We start from the raw sequence: 14,974 nt of genomic DNA, 5'->3' as shown, positions 1-14,974 counted from the left end.
GAGGCCTTTGCCTTTCATATAAGACACTTCTGATACCAAATGATCAACTAGAAGTCAAGTTATTATTTGTTGATCTTAAAACTTGGATATGCGACAAGACTTTTGTCAGGTAGTGTATGTGGTGGAAGTACACTTTTAAGCAGTTTGCACTTTAAATCTTTACCAGATCGAACAGCTTTTCTTCCATAGCTCTCAAACATTCATTAAAAAAAAAACTTTTCTTTCACACTTCTCCAAGTCCGTCTGTGCAGAACACACATGATTGTACACTGACAGAAGACTCTTCACTCATCTCGACTTGGAGGAGATCATCCTTACCCTCTTTTATTTCTACTAATTCTATATTCACTAAACGACACGGTCTGCAGCTCTTGAAAGACATTTGTGATCAATAATTCACGGCAGACGCTGATCAAATATACAGTGCTACAAATGAGCCAGCGTGTTTCTCAGTATCAGTGCAGTGACAATCAGTTCCTCTAAGGTATCGTGGGGTTTAAACGGGCTTGGGCTAGACTTTTTTCTGACCGTTTGATATGCTAGCATAGATGGAGCTGGTCAGAGGAATGTAGCTCTTCTCTGTGTAATCCAGGAAATAGAGCGGATCGCTAATGGTGGAGGGATTGAAGCCACTCTCCACCAAACCAAACTTCTGATGCTTGAACGTACTTGTCGTCTCTATAGATTCCTGCAGACACAAACCACATGGCATTCTGATCATGATTAAATATACAGTGGAAATCAGAATTATTAGCCCCCCTTTACATTTTTGTTTCTTTTTTAAATATTTCCCAAATTATGTTTAACAAAGCAATGATATTTTTACAGTATGTATGTCTGATAATATTTTTTCTTCTGAAGAAAGTCTTATTTGTTTTATTTCGGCTAAAATAAAAGCACTTTTTAATAAAAAAAAAGTCAAAATAATTAGCCCCTTTAAGCTTTTTTTTTCAATAGTCTACAGAACAAACCAACCATCATTATACAATAACTTGCCTAATTACCCTAACCTGCCTAAGCTGTATAGAAGTGTTTTGAAAAATATCTAGTAAAATATTATTTACTGTCATCATGATAAAGACAAAATAAATCAGTTATAGGACATCAGTTTTTTACACTAGACAGGAGATTTTTAACAGTGGGTTTGGAGAGGAATCACATCATTCAGTTCAGTCACCGGATATTTTCATCAGACCTTATCAGATACAGTTGGCATAGACAAGCAGGACTTTTACAGATACTTGCAAGTTAGAGATTACCTTAATAAAAAAAAATAATAATAATAATTTAAAGATGATTATAATTTGATCACAGTACTTCGGATGCATACATGAATCTAACAAAAAACTGGTCTCTAAATTATATGAATGCATACAAAACAGTAAGACTCAATTATTAAATTACATAAAACAAAAATGGGAGGAAGAGTCAAACCAAGAAATAACAGAAGAAGACTGGACAGTTTTGTGTTTCACATGTAAAAAAACCACAAGCTTAACAGCTTGGAGAGAGTTTGGATGAAAAAATGTGATGAGGTTCTTCATATAGCTGCGGTCACACCAGAGTTTGAGTTTGCGAAATTCTGTCGTACGGCTCTGCGAAAAGGGGCGGGATTAATCAAGATTATTAGACATTAAAAAGAGCGAGCAATTGGTCCATGTTTTAAACTTATGTTTTAAATTGTTCTCACGCGTTCTTCACCAAGCTTGAACTTTGCACCACAGCAACTTGCGAAACTTGACGCATGACCCCGCATTTCCGGTCTGACATATTCGCGTGCGTATGAATGGAAGTCTATGGGAGAAAAAGCCCAGTGTGACCGTAGCTTAACTCCTAAACTGTCTGCATTGATTAAAGGTGTTGAAAGTTTGGGCTCTTGTTGGAGATAATGTGGAACCTCAATGGCTAACCATTTTAATGTTCTTTGGGCTCAAAACACGCCTGAGCCAATTAATTAGGACCCGAAGAGCACTTGATAATCACAGACAGGTGTGTTTAATAGGGGTTGCAACTAAAATCTGCAGGAAGGTAGCTCTCCAGGAATAGGGTTGGTCACCCCTGCACTAGGCTACATAAAGGTCAAACCAAATGTCAATTTAAGTGTTCACACAAGCATATTTTATACAAAGTCAATGCAAATTCACAAACAGAGGCTAATTTCTGGCAGCATAAACTACATGAATTTTTCACCTTAATTGCATCTTCTGTGCAAGTTTGTGTAAGGCAAAAAAATATTCTTGTAAGAAATTCAGATAAAGTGACGTGATGCGTTATCCTGAAAATGTACCACTATTTACATTCCTGGAGAGCGCCAAATAAGTCCCAAAAGGTAAGTGTTTTTGCAGTTTTTGTTTTCCCGAATCCACCAGAGGTCGCTGTGTATGTATTTTGAGTTCTCAAATTTCTCTGCAGAGTGCCATTCACACCTGCTGTTCTTGCGTAAATCCACCAGAGGCTGATGTGTACGCTTTATCAGATCTCTAATTTTCTGGCGAGTGCCATTCGCACCTGCTGTTCCTGCATAAATCCACCTGAGGCCGCTGTCGACTGAATGACCGATCAGCTGACCCTCCCTCCAACTTCACTAAACCCAACATAAAGTGTTTTCAAAAGCACTAACTGACCTGCCCACCCACTTTCCTAACCTAACCTAACCTAACTGTTTTTTTTAACCAAAATTTTAACATGATTTTTACCATGTTTTCAGATTTTACCACATTCTCACCCTGTTATTTACTTGTTTATTTTATTTTTTGGCTTCTGTTTTAGTCTAACCCGTTTTATGGAACCGTTCTATACCAGACTCAAACCCGTCATCGTGGTCAACTCCTCCCTGCATCTTAGGTCTGCCAATGTACATGCCGAGCTACTAGACAAACTGGTAACAGCGGTAAAGTTGTCCTTACAGAGGTAAGCGTTAAGCTGGTAAGCGCGAAAAGAAATAGCACTCCATAGTATCCATTTTAAAGACGAAATATAGCCATACATACTTCTTGCTACATAATTGGCGATCTCCAGAAATGTATATAGGTCTAAGTTTTCAGAATGAGCGTATGTTGGCTATATGTTGTAAACCCAGCAATAGGCTCCAACAACTCCGACATCTTATTGCACAGCTAAAAATGGCAGCACTTACCCAAAAACTCAGCCGTGAGCCCTTCTTCAACTTCATTTTCAAAAAATGAAGTGCGCTCAGAGGTTCAAATTAAATTAATGCTCTGTGCCTAGCTATGCTGTTGATGTACTAAAAATGCCGTGCCATCAACTAAAAAAATACACTTTCCTCAGGAAAAATGTGATTAGGTGGACACAACTATAAGTAATTATTTTTAATAGATTGTTTTTAATTATTTTTAAAAAATGACAAGTAAACATTATAGGACTCTTCCACTGTCATTGCGCAGAAATAAAATAAATAATTATTAATAATTTTTACAAGTGGCTCAGTGGTTAGCACTGTTGCCTTACTGCAAGTTCGAGTCCCGGCTGGGTCATTTGGCATTTCTGTGTGGAGTTTGTATGTTCTCCCCGTGTTCGCATGGGTTTCCCCCGGGTTCTCCGGTTTCTCCACAGTCCAAAGACATGCGGTACAGTTGAATTGAATAAACTAAATTTGCCATAGTGTATGTGAATGAGTGTGTACAGATGTTTCCCAGTACTGGGTTGCAGCTGGAAGGGTATCCACAGTGTAAAACATAAGCTGGATAAGTTGGCGGTTTATTCCGCTGTGGTGACCCCTGATGAATAAAGGGACTAAGCTGAAGTAAACCGAATGAATGACTGGAAAAATGAACAAACTTTTACAACACTACCAAACACTACCCCAAAACAGCATGCTTTCACAGTATACGTGATAGCTAGGAACCTTTTTTGCCTTAAAATGGAGAAAAATACAAGAAAGACAGTACATTATAAGGAACCGTTAACGTCAATGTAAACTTCTCCTTAAATAATAGTTAAATAGTGAAAAAAAATGTTAAACAGATTTACAGATTACTGACTTGTATTGCATAACCAAGGATCAGGGATTCAGCTAAACAACTTCTTTAATGTTCTACTGAAGAAAGAGTGTTTCAAAAATCTACGCGACATATTGGTTGGCCTGGTATAAACAAGTTAATGAACAAAACACATTTCTCTTAAACCAGTGTGCTATCAACGTTTTAGACCAGCGACGAGATGATCTCAAGGTTTCCATATCCTGGACCAGGCCGTATCTTGAGCAGCTGCTGCTTTTCTTTTCGGCTTAGTCCCTTTATTAATCTGGGGTCGCCACAGCCGAATGAACCACCAACTTAACCAGCATATGTTTTACTCAGCGAAAGCCCTTCCAGCTGCAACTCATCACTGGGAAACACCCATATATACTCATTTACACACATACAATTTAGCTTACCCATTTCACCTGTACCTCATGTCTTTGGAACTGTGGGGGAAACCGGAGCACGCAGAGGAAACCCATGCGAACACAAGCAGACATGCAAACTCCACACAGATTACAAACTGACCCAGCCAAGACTCGAACTAGTGTTCTTCTAGCTGTGAGGTGATCATGCTACCCACTGCGCCACTAATATTTATAAAGAAATAATATGATATTAAATACATATTTAACACAGAAAATCATATGCCTCACACACAGACACACACATACACAGACATACACAGACACACACACACACACACAGACAATATGTCATTTGTTTTGCTTTGTACCTGCAGCCTTATGAAAAGGGGTCGAGCATATGAGGGCAATTCTCTGACAACAAGATCGAAGAGCTTCTTCCCATCGAATGTGCACTCAGGTCTCACAATCACTGCAGCCATTCCAGCACGACCCTCATTTCCTGTCCACCAAAACAACAGTGCATTTTTTACTTTGTGTATTCTCTCATAAACCAATCACAAACAAACAGATCACAAACAAAAAGTTCAGAACGAGGTTATAGATGACTGAAAAATGCAGATCCATTTACTCACCAAGCCTGTATGAGCTTTGCAGAACACAAAGGATGATTTTTTAAAGAATGTTGGTAACCAGATAGTTGACATCGACTTCCAAAAAATATGCTATGAATGATGATCTCTAATCATAACTGTCTACAAACATTCCTCAAAATACCTTCAACAGTAGAAAGAAACTCATACAGGTTTGGGACAAAAGTAGGTTAAAATAAAATAGGCATTTTTGTATGGAGCCAAATCAGTCTCATAAATAATATATTATATATACATAAATTTAAAACACAATTCATAACTTCAAATCGTAAATTCAAAACACAATTCATCAATTCAAAAGCAAAAATATTTCCCAAACGCTCAAACATATGCATCTTACATTTAAAATGTTTGCACAATTATGTATATATGAAGTTCTTGGATTACTTTCCTCACGCATTTATGAATAATGTTTGATGTATTTATGGACCACTGAATTTGCATTTGAAAATGCTCACACAAGTACGGAGTGTGCAGTATTTTTGAGACCTTCTTGGCAGGACCAAGTCTGCACACGCCTGCTTTTGAGTGACGGTCCCTGGGGGCTGGCAGCAGTATAAGTCATAAAGCCCACCTCCTCCGTGTTAATGAACGAGACTTAAGTCCAAATTAAAAAAAGTTATTACACTTGCAATAAAATGTCCCGAAAGATGGTCAATTAAGGCGCTGGTTATCATGCTGATATAGGTGCAGTTCATCATTTTTGTAAAAAGTATGTTTTTAGCCAGTAATTTAATGCTGGGTGTGTCATCGTGATTGACAGTTGTGATTTACAGTCTCTCAAAGCAGACCATTGGAGCTTCGGGAGAAGATTAAAGTGTTATCATTACATTTCTGTGTTACATTTCTGACCAGCAGTACACTATCAGGGCTTATAGTGGAAAAAATTCCTGAGCCTGAACTTTTTTTCCTTGCCCCTGAGGTGAGTAGGGGTGGGGGTACTATGTATGCACCGCACTTTTAACACATAACTTGTGGGCCCCTGGGCCCAAATATATTAACAGCCTATGTGTAACCCTGATCATCATTATTGTCAAGTGGCTCTTTTTAGACACATGCCAGTAATGTCAGTGACACATGCCAGTGTCAGTGATCTTGTGACATGTGCCAGTAGGTGTCAGTATAAGCACGTTATAAGCACATTAATCTTATAAGTCTCTTTGCTTTAATATTTAAAAATCATTAGGCAAATGACACCTGTTATCTTACATGCATATATGTTATGAGTTTTCCAAATGCATTTTATTAGAACTTTTTAAAGGATATTATTTAAAATACCTTAAAATGAAAATAAGTTAAATAATAAAATAAATGAATGAATTAAAAACATAGAGAAGTCCATATTGTAGGGAACAAAGGAACTGCTAGGATGCAATAATATACAGTACAACAGATAAGTGTAACCCCTCCCATACATAAGCATGCCACAATAAATTTGGCTGACATGTACTGTCAAATGACTATATTACGTACGGAAGTATGACTACGAATACATAAAATAAATGCGTTTAAATTAAAACATCGTGGAGTAGCTCAGCAAATAAACTAACTTGCGACGCGATAAATTAGGTTAAAAGTCGCGTAATGATTAAATATGGTTTTGCTCCTGTTAATTAATGTCATAAGCTTCGCCGGGTGTCGATGTCACTGCAGTGACATGCAGCGCGACACTCTGAGTGACACAGGTCACTATACACATGCCACTAGCGAGTGACACATGACAGTGGAAAACTGCACGTGCCACCGGAAGTGTCACTACACTCAGTGGCATGTGCCAGTGTCATCTGTACGTCAGATGTCGTGTCACTCCATGTTAAAACTGCTACTGTGAATCCGCGTTCAAGCGCACACAATAAGCTAAAACTCGCCCCAAGCACCGGCAAAAACAAATAACAATGAATGTGTCGAGGAAAGAGTAAGGACATATCTTAATTATTTATTAATAAACTTATTCTGAGTCAGTGTCGCAAAGATCCTGACTGGCAATCTCCTCTTGGACTCGCCTTTTGAGAGAAATTTATCTTTACGGATTACATGAAGGAGTTTTTTTGTTTTCGATTTGTTTTATTTCGTTAAGTAATAATTTAAAGCTTTCTATAAATATATTTATTATGTCTGTGAGGCATATACATTTTGATCATTTTGTTAAGCGCTCCTGTTCAAAAACCAGACGACAGAAAGCGCATAATTTTGGTTTTCTTTATTTTATAAAAACGCTGTAACGTTTTTTGATGTATTACTCGTACTTTGTGAGCAAAAATGACGGATAACTTTAAATTGCTCCCACTGAAAAAATGCAAGTGATTGCTCTGGCGCCTCGATGTCCTGCAAGCTTTTTATAAGCAAACTATGCGCCTAATAGCACACATTCTTTAACGTTTAAGCTACCATTGTTTTATACTTGAACTGTTTTATATCTTTTATTTTAGGCAAGTCGTGATGATCTGAGAAGGCAAACTGATCAAACAGACAATGATGGTCTTCCGCTGGGCGCTGTTTGTTAAAAAAAAAACTTATTTTTAACGAATAAAAAAAATGCTCCAAACATATTTCTAAATAAGCTGAATAAAAAACGAAACTAAATATAAACACTTTGCCATTAGGCTACATACAAAACTGAACTATTTCATAGCTGAAACACTAAGTTGTTTAAGGAGAAGGGGGAAATATATTTTTGTCCCGTCTATTGCTTCACCGTTATTTCGAGAATAAACCCAGCGTAAATATGCAGATGTCATTCCCAAAACATATCAGCGTATATGTGCCGAAAACGAAAGTTTCATACAAATTCTGAATGGATTATAGCCTGGAAAGTGCAAAGCACCCTCCTCTTATTATCACTAAAAAGCGTCACTAATCTTAGTTCATAGAGATCTCACAAAGATCTGTTATAATTTATAAAGCTCTCTAAATTACACAATTAATCTTTTATTTACATGGCGTCTACACTCAAAAGATGATTCACGAGCACACAAAATGGCACTTAATAAAAACCAATCCGGCGCTTTCAGCAGTGAGTGAATTCTGTGAATCTAGAGAAATGACAGATCAATCCGTGAACCTGATTTCCCCCCCCCGTGGTGCCGGAACGCTATCACCCCTGCACTATACTTTCTGACCTACAGGATCTAGTGGAACACTTTTTGTTTGGTAAGGAACTCTAATAAACCAAATGAAAACGGTGGCAAAAAATGACAAATATACAAGCGATGTTGCAGCAGCTGATGGACACTTATACTGCTAAGTTTGTTGTACAAATTGACAAGGATTATTTTATATAGTGCAGGAATGGGATGTGTAAATATCCTGTTGATATTTAGAAATAATGCTGTGTTTATCTTTTAAACGCACGATTTTTCCCACATGGTAAATCGTTATCTATGGTGTGGTAGGCTATATTTTGGGTCGTGTGGATTGTTAATTAAAAATAAAAACATTTCTAAAAATGTAAGTGTTGATTATATGTTGTTGTTCATATTTTACAAGTGTTAGTTCTACCCCTATGCAAATAATAAATACCAACAACCCTGAAATATTTTTGTCTAACTTTTTTTTTGTCTATTTTTTGAGTCTGACTCAGGCTAGAGTGTATGAAAGATTTCTAGTATGTTTATTTCTGCAGTCCAACATGTATTGCTTTTTAAAAATTATTTAAACGGCTTACATCACACAGTTTTTAAATCGTATATTATTGTGTGTTTTTAAATGTAAGTGCTTATAATTACATCAGCGAGCCTTTGTTATAGTGCAGAAACCGGTGGTCAAGTCAGAAGTTCGGGGGGGGTGGTTGATTTGACGTACAAGCGTAGTCCCTTAATTAATCTGGGGTCGCCCCAGGGAAATGGATCGCCAACTTATCCAGCATTAGTTTTACGCAGCGGATGCCCTTCCAGCTGCAACCCATCTCTGGGAAACATCCACACACACTCATTCACACACAAACACTACGGACAATTTAGCTTACCCAATTCACTTGTACCCCATGTCTTTGGACTTTGGGGGAGTGCTGTCGCCTCACAGCAAGAAGGTCGCTGGTTCTAGCCTAGGCTGGGTCAGTTGGCGTTTCTATGTGGAGTTTGCATGTTCTCCCCGTGTTCGCATGGGTTTCCTCCGGGTTTCCCCCACAGCCCAAAGACGTGGTACAGGTGAATTGGGTAGCCTAAATTATCCGTAGTGTATGAGTGTGAGTGTATGAGTGTGTATGGATGTTTCCCAGAGATGGGTTTCAGCTGGAAGGGCATCTGCTGCGTAAAACACGTGCTGGATAAGTTGGAGGTTCATTCCGCTGTGGCGACCCTGAATTAATAAAAGGGACTAAACCAAAAAGAAAATGAATGAATGAATATACTTTTTCCTGTCTAGCCGTTTATGCACAACTTTTAAAAGTGACATTGATGTACAGTTCCTGCTCTTTCTGGCAAACTTCTACTTAAAGTGTAGCTTATAAGTGTATTTTAGGAAGGCCCTTTTGTTCAATTCTTTTGAATTAAAGTGCTTTTTTGAAAATGCTTTCATTATTTTAAATAATCTTAATCATTGTTTAAGACTTAATCAAGTTTTTGGTTTTACATTATTATATATTGGGAAGTTATACATCTATAAATGTAAATAAATGTAAACCCCTTTTAAGCATATTAAAACAAGATTTATTATCCTAAAGAGTAATGTTTAAATCACCGGCTCTAGGCATGTTTTAAGTTGAGTGAACCTAATGCATTCTATAGCAAATCTTAAATTTTGACAAAAACTGATTCAGATAAATCAGTTAAATAAATGACTAGTTTAGTAATACAATCATTTGCTGCCACCTACTGACATTCTCAGAATGTCATTTTGTTGATCACCTTTGTGGATTTATCAGAATGTTTTGTTTAAATTGAATCCCACAAAATGTTGCCGCTTCAATTGTTATGTAAATGCATTTAATATCCAATTCATTTTAGATGCAGACACTTTGCCACATATGCAGCACAATAATGCTATTGAAATAACTTATTAAATTGTTATCAGCCTATTTTATTCTTATTGAATTAGAAAATTTAGCTTTAGAGATATAATTCTTCTTAGAGTCAAGGGAAAAAATCTAAACTCTTAATTTAAAATTATGTGACTATTAATCTCTATGAATGAAGAGTTAAAGTGATTATCTATATGCAGCTTTCAGGCAGGGTCATCCAACAGAAAACAGTGATAGCAGTAAAGCACAACTCAGAGTGATTAAACAGAAAAGAGATCAGGCAGGCAGCAGGCAGTGTAAAAATCAATTCGTGAGGCAGGCGGTCATGGAACAAGTCTAACAATGTAATCGGAGAACAAGAAGCCTGGGCAAAACAAGACTTTGTAAGGTGGGTGTTTGTTTTAAATAGTCCAGGTAGTGTGAAACAGGTGGAACAGTAATAAGGACAAGGTGTTATGAGAAATGGCATCCAGGACATCCTGAGTCAATATTCAGGCCTTTGGTGATGAATGGGAGGAACCACAAGACCAGATTTGTTACACTTTAAGGGTGTACTCACACTAGGCATGGTTGCCAAGCCCGGGTGCAATTGCCCTCCTCTCCACTCCCCCAATGGTCCAGAAACTGTTTGTTTGTGCTTAACAAACGATATTAATTATGTAGGCAAATGGATGTCTTCAGTGGAGTGCACACAACACAGTTTGCTTATGCTCAAAGTAAAGGTGTAAAGAGTAAAAGTTAAGTAAAGAGGCCGAATGGAGAAGGCTTGTTTCTTATCGTCATGCAGATAGTCTGTTTAACTGTTTTCTTGCTAGTGAAGCATTAAGTTGTTTTACTTGCAAAGTCCGCGATGTAAATAGGAATTTCGCCATGGTGCGATGCTACAAACTCTTAGAGGAAAATGGGAGATGAGACCAAACTCTGATTGGTTTAATGCACGTTATACTCATAACACACTCAAAACTCATTAAGAGAATAAGCTCAACTCTGTTAGACCATGCGCCAGGAACCCAGAACATTGTCAAAATAGTGCATGTGCATATCTTATATAATATCATAATCATAATATAATATATTTGTGTGTGTGTGTGTGTGTATATATACACACACACACACACACACACACACACACACACACACACACACACACACACACACACACACACACACATATATATATATATATATATATATATATATATATATATATATATATATATATATATATATATATATATATATATATATAACTTCAAGAACACCTTTGTGCCCTAAAAACTGTAACATCTTTGTTTGCCAAAGTTTTCTCTTCCTTATCAGGTTGTATATTTACTACCAACAACGTGATGCATTGTCATTATAGTCAGCAGCACAACACTCAAGTGTCATACTGCCTGTGTAGTAAACATGCACTGGACCTAACGTGGCTGAAGAGAGGACATAGGCGAGCAAAGGCATTTTTACAGTTTTTTTTGGATACACAGAAGTGTTCTTGGAGCTTCATATGATTACACTTGTCTAATGGAGATAAATGAAGGTCTAAAGGGACGAGGAGATTTGAATGAAATAAGAGTTTAATAACAAACAAAAAAAAAATTATTTTGGGTGAACTAATCCTTTGAAACAGCATATTTCCAAGATTACTATGCAACATTTCAGCAAAACGGTTATTGTAGTCATACAAAATGTAACGGAACTCAAATAAAAATGCAGCTTAAATGTGATTAAAAATGCTTCATTGCTCATTTGAAGTTTAAACTTTGTACCTGGCACCTGAACTCCATACACACTGGCTTCCTGAATGAAATCTACCAGTCCTAAGATCTCTGTCACCTCAGTGGTCGCCACATTTTCACCCTTCCATCTGCAAATGGCAGCATGAAGATTATGTTATATAATTTCACAATGAGGCAGTTACTCGTATGTATACATACTAGACAATTAATATTTCATTATGTTAAAATACAGTGTACGCTCATTTCTACCTGAAAGTGTCCCCCACTCTGTCTTTGAAGCTGATGAAGTTGTTCTCATCCTCAGCCATCAGGTCACCAGTGTTGAAGTAAGCATCTCCTTTGACAAACACATCTCGCAGAATCTTCTTCTCAGTCAGCTGTTTGCTTCCCGCATAACCAAAAAATGGACTCTGGCTGCAGATTTTAGACAACAGCAGTCCCGTCTCACCTGATCATCAATATACAAAAGCTACGTGAGCAGAAAGTACATGCATTTGCTCTCAGTGATTATGTGATGTTGACAGGACATGTGACTGTACAGTGAGTCAGCCATTGCAGAAAATTAAATAAAATAGCCAGAGAGAATGAACAGATATGAAGCAGAGTGGATGTAGGAGAAGCTGATCATTTCCTTATGATAACAGATGAAATTTACACCTGTCTATGTAAGGACTTACAGCAAAAAAAGTCACAATAAACATAAAAGTTCTTTATCAGGATCTACCAACCCACGCTCATTCTGATTATGTACCCCTATATATATTTCTGGAGAGAGCAAAATATGTCCCAGGAGCTAAGTTTTTTTTTGCAGTTTTTGTGTTTGCAAATCATCCAGAGGCCGCTGTGTAAGTTTTTCAGATCCCATATTTTTCTTGCGAGTGCCATTTGCGCCTGCTGTTCTCACATAAATCCACCAGAGGCCACTGTTGACTAACTGACTGACCAACCGAACGATTTCCTCCCCCTACCCTAAACCCAAGCAATAATATTTTAAAAAGCACAGATTCACACACTTCCCTAAACCCAATCACAGTGTTTTAAAAAGCAATCCAAAAAAAGAAAATCCCCGATTTTTACCACGTTTTTAGATTTTACCACATTCTCACCCTGTTATTCATTCAATCATTTTCTTGTCGGTTTAGTCTCTTTATTAATCCGGGGTCGCCACAGCAGAATGAACCACCAACATATCCAGCACATTTTTACGCAACGGATGCCCTTCCAGCTGCAACCCATCTCTGGGAAACATCCAAACACTCATTCATACACACACTCATACACTATGGACAATTTAGCCTACCCAAATCACCTGTACCACATGTCTTTGGACTGTGGGGGAAACCGAAGCACCCGGAGGAAACCCATGCGACTGGGAGAACATGCAAACTCATACAGAAACGCCAACAGAGCCGAGCCGAGCGGAGGTTTGAACCAGCGACCTTCTTGCTCTGAGGCGACAGCACTACCTACTGCGCCACTGCGTCGCCCTCACCCTGTTATTTACTTGTTTATTTTTCTATTTGGTTTCGGTTTTTGTCTTGCCTGCTTTTTGGAACCGGACTCGTTCTTTGCGGTCAACTACGCTCTGCATCTCAAGTCTGTCGAAGTACGTGTCGAGCTACCGGACAAGCTGGTAACAGCAGAAAAGCTGTCCACATACAGGTAGGCGGTCAGCTGGTAAGTGAGAATGGCAACAGCATTTTTAAGAGAAAATGCAGCCATAAGTAGCTCTGGCTACATAATTTGCGATCTTCAGAGCTGTATATACGGCTACATTTTAAGAACGAGCCTATCTTGGGATCTACAGTATGGTTCAATGTAAAACTGTTAAAAGAACTCCACTTTTTTGGTAAGTGAGAAAAGGAACGGCATCATACCGCCACGTAGCATTTATGTTAAAGACGAATTGCAGCCATAGGTATCTCTGGCTACATAATTCGCAATCTTCAGAAACGTATATAGGGCTTTGTTTTCAGAACGAGCCTATGTTGGGATCTACAGTATGGTTCAATGAAGAATTGTTAAAGGAACTCCCCTTTTTCTAAAGAAATCTACAAGAGTTTAACTTCTTTTAAATCCATTCAGCTGATCTATGGGTCCGTCTTAGCCTAAATCACTGATTTCGATTACACCATTATCATCAAAAATCTCAAATCTCATTTTATCTCAAAAATGGCCAAACATTTTTATAATTTGCTTGACTTTTCTGTTGTTACATCGTGTACTAAGACAGACTCAAAAATAAAAGCTGCCGCCAACAAACTTTATTCTTATTCTGGAGAAATAATCAAGGAACTCTGCTGCCATACTATTATTATTATTTATTATTATTATTATTATTTCAGGCAGCACCTGAAAAAGTCCCCAAGTTCAAACACATGGAATGAGTGCCACTTGCGCTGTGTAATATCATAGTGGCTGTTGTAGAGTTCCTTGTTTATTATTCCGGAATAAGGGTAGTTCTGGCCTTTTTTTGTTTTGTTTTTAAAATGGAATGTTCATTTAAAGGCTCCTCATTTTGGTGTAATCACACTTACATACAGTTGAAGTCAGAATTATTAGCCCTCCTGAATTATTAGCCCCCGTTTATTTTTTTCCCCCAATTTCTGTTTAACGGAGAGAAGATTTTTACAACCCATTTCTAAACATAGTTTTAATAACTCATTTCTAATTACTGATTTATTTCATCTTTCCCATGATGACAGAAAATAATACTTTACAAGATGTTTTTCAATACATTTAAAAGCTTAACTAGGTTAATTAGGTTAATTTTGACCTTAAAATGTTTTTTAAAATTTTTTAAACTGCTTTTATTCTAGCCAAAATAAAACAAAAAAAACTTTCTCTAGAAGAAAAAGCATTATCAGACATACTGTAAAAATATCCTTGCCCTGTTAAACATCATTTGTGAAATATTTAAAAAAGAAAAAAAAATTGAAAGGGGGGTTAATAAATCTGCCGTCAGCTGTATGTTATGCACATTTTTGTAGGCAAAATTAATCTTAACAGGAAACTACAAATCACTACACTGAAATATAGTACAAGGTTATTTGTTGTAATAGAGAGATTTTGGGTTGTGCCAGGTTCAGTCTTAAAATTTAACAAACTCAGTAGGGTAGGATCAAATGATGTTGGGTACTAAAGGACTAGTTGTTTAATAACCTCAGATGCTTTTACCTTTTTGAACACGTTGGCAGAATCCATTATGGTCTCTCACAGGTTCATCTCTAAGCAGGTCATACTTCACCAGGTCATACTTAAAAATCAGCTGCAAAAACAAACA

General features: G+C 37.4%; 1 protein-coding gene and 1 long non-coding RNA gene across 5 annotated transcripts in view; one reads left to right on the top strand and one right to left on the bottom strand.

Annotated features, from left to right (window-relative positions):
- Positions 1–24: 24 nt before the first annotated feature.
- The window catches only part of slc27a6 (solute carrier family 27 member 6), a 40,814-nt gene continuing 25,864 nt past the window's right edge, over positions 25–14,974 (bottom strand). The window contains 5 exon segments of one of the 4 annotated variants that reach the window (NM_001077386.2): positions 25–688; positions 4,717–4,847; positions 11,722–11,819; positions 11,941–12,139; positions 14,869–14,959. In NM_001077386.2, the coding sequence (NP_001070854.2) occupies positions 512–688; positions 4,717–4,847; positions 11,722–11,819; positions 11,941–12,139; positions 14,869–14,959 (696 nt within the window). In that variant the 3' untranslated portion in view covers positions 25–511. 4 annotated transcript variants of the gene reach the window in all.
- On the top strand, positions 8,566–11,051 carry LOC147842020 (uncharacterized). The gene is made up of 3 exons (XR_015500949.1): positions 8,566–8,881; positions 9,268–10,104; positions 10,201–11,051. It is a non-coding gene; the product is annotated as an uncharacterized LOC147842020 (long non-coding RNA).

The sequence above is a fragment of the Danio rerio genome, chromosome 10 (assembly GCF_052040795.2).
Source record: "Danio rerio strain M-AB ecotype USA chromosome 10, GRCz13ab, whole genome shotgun sequence".
Taxonomy (NCBI): Eukaryota; Metazoa; Chordata; class Actinopteri; order Cypriniformes; family Danionidae; genus Danio; species Danio rerio.
This window is presented reverse-complemented; position numbering and strand designations above follow the sequence as displayed.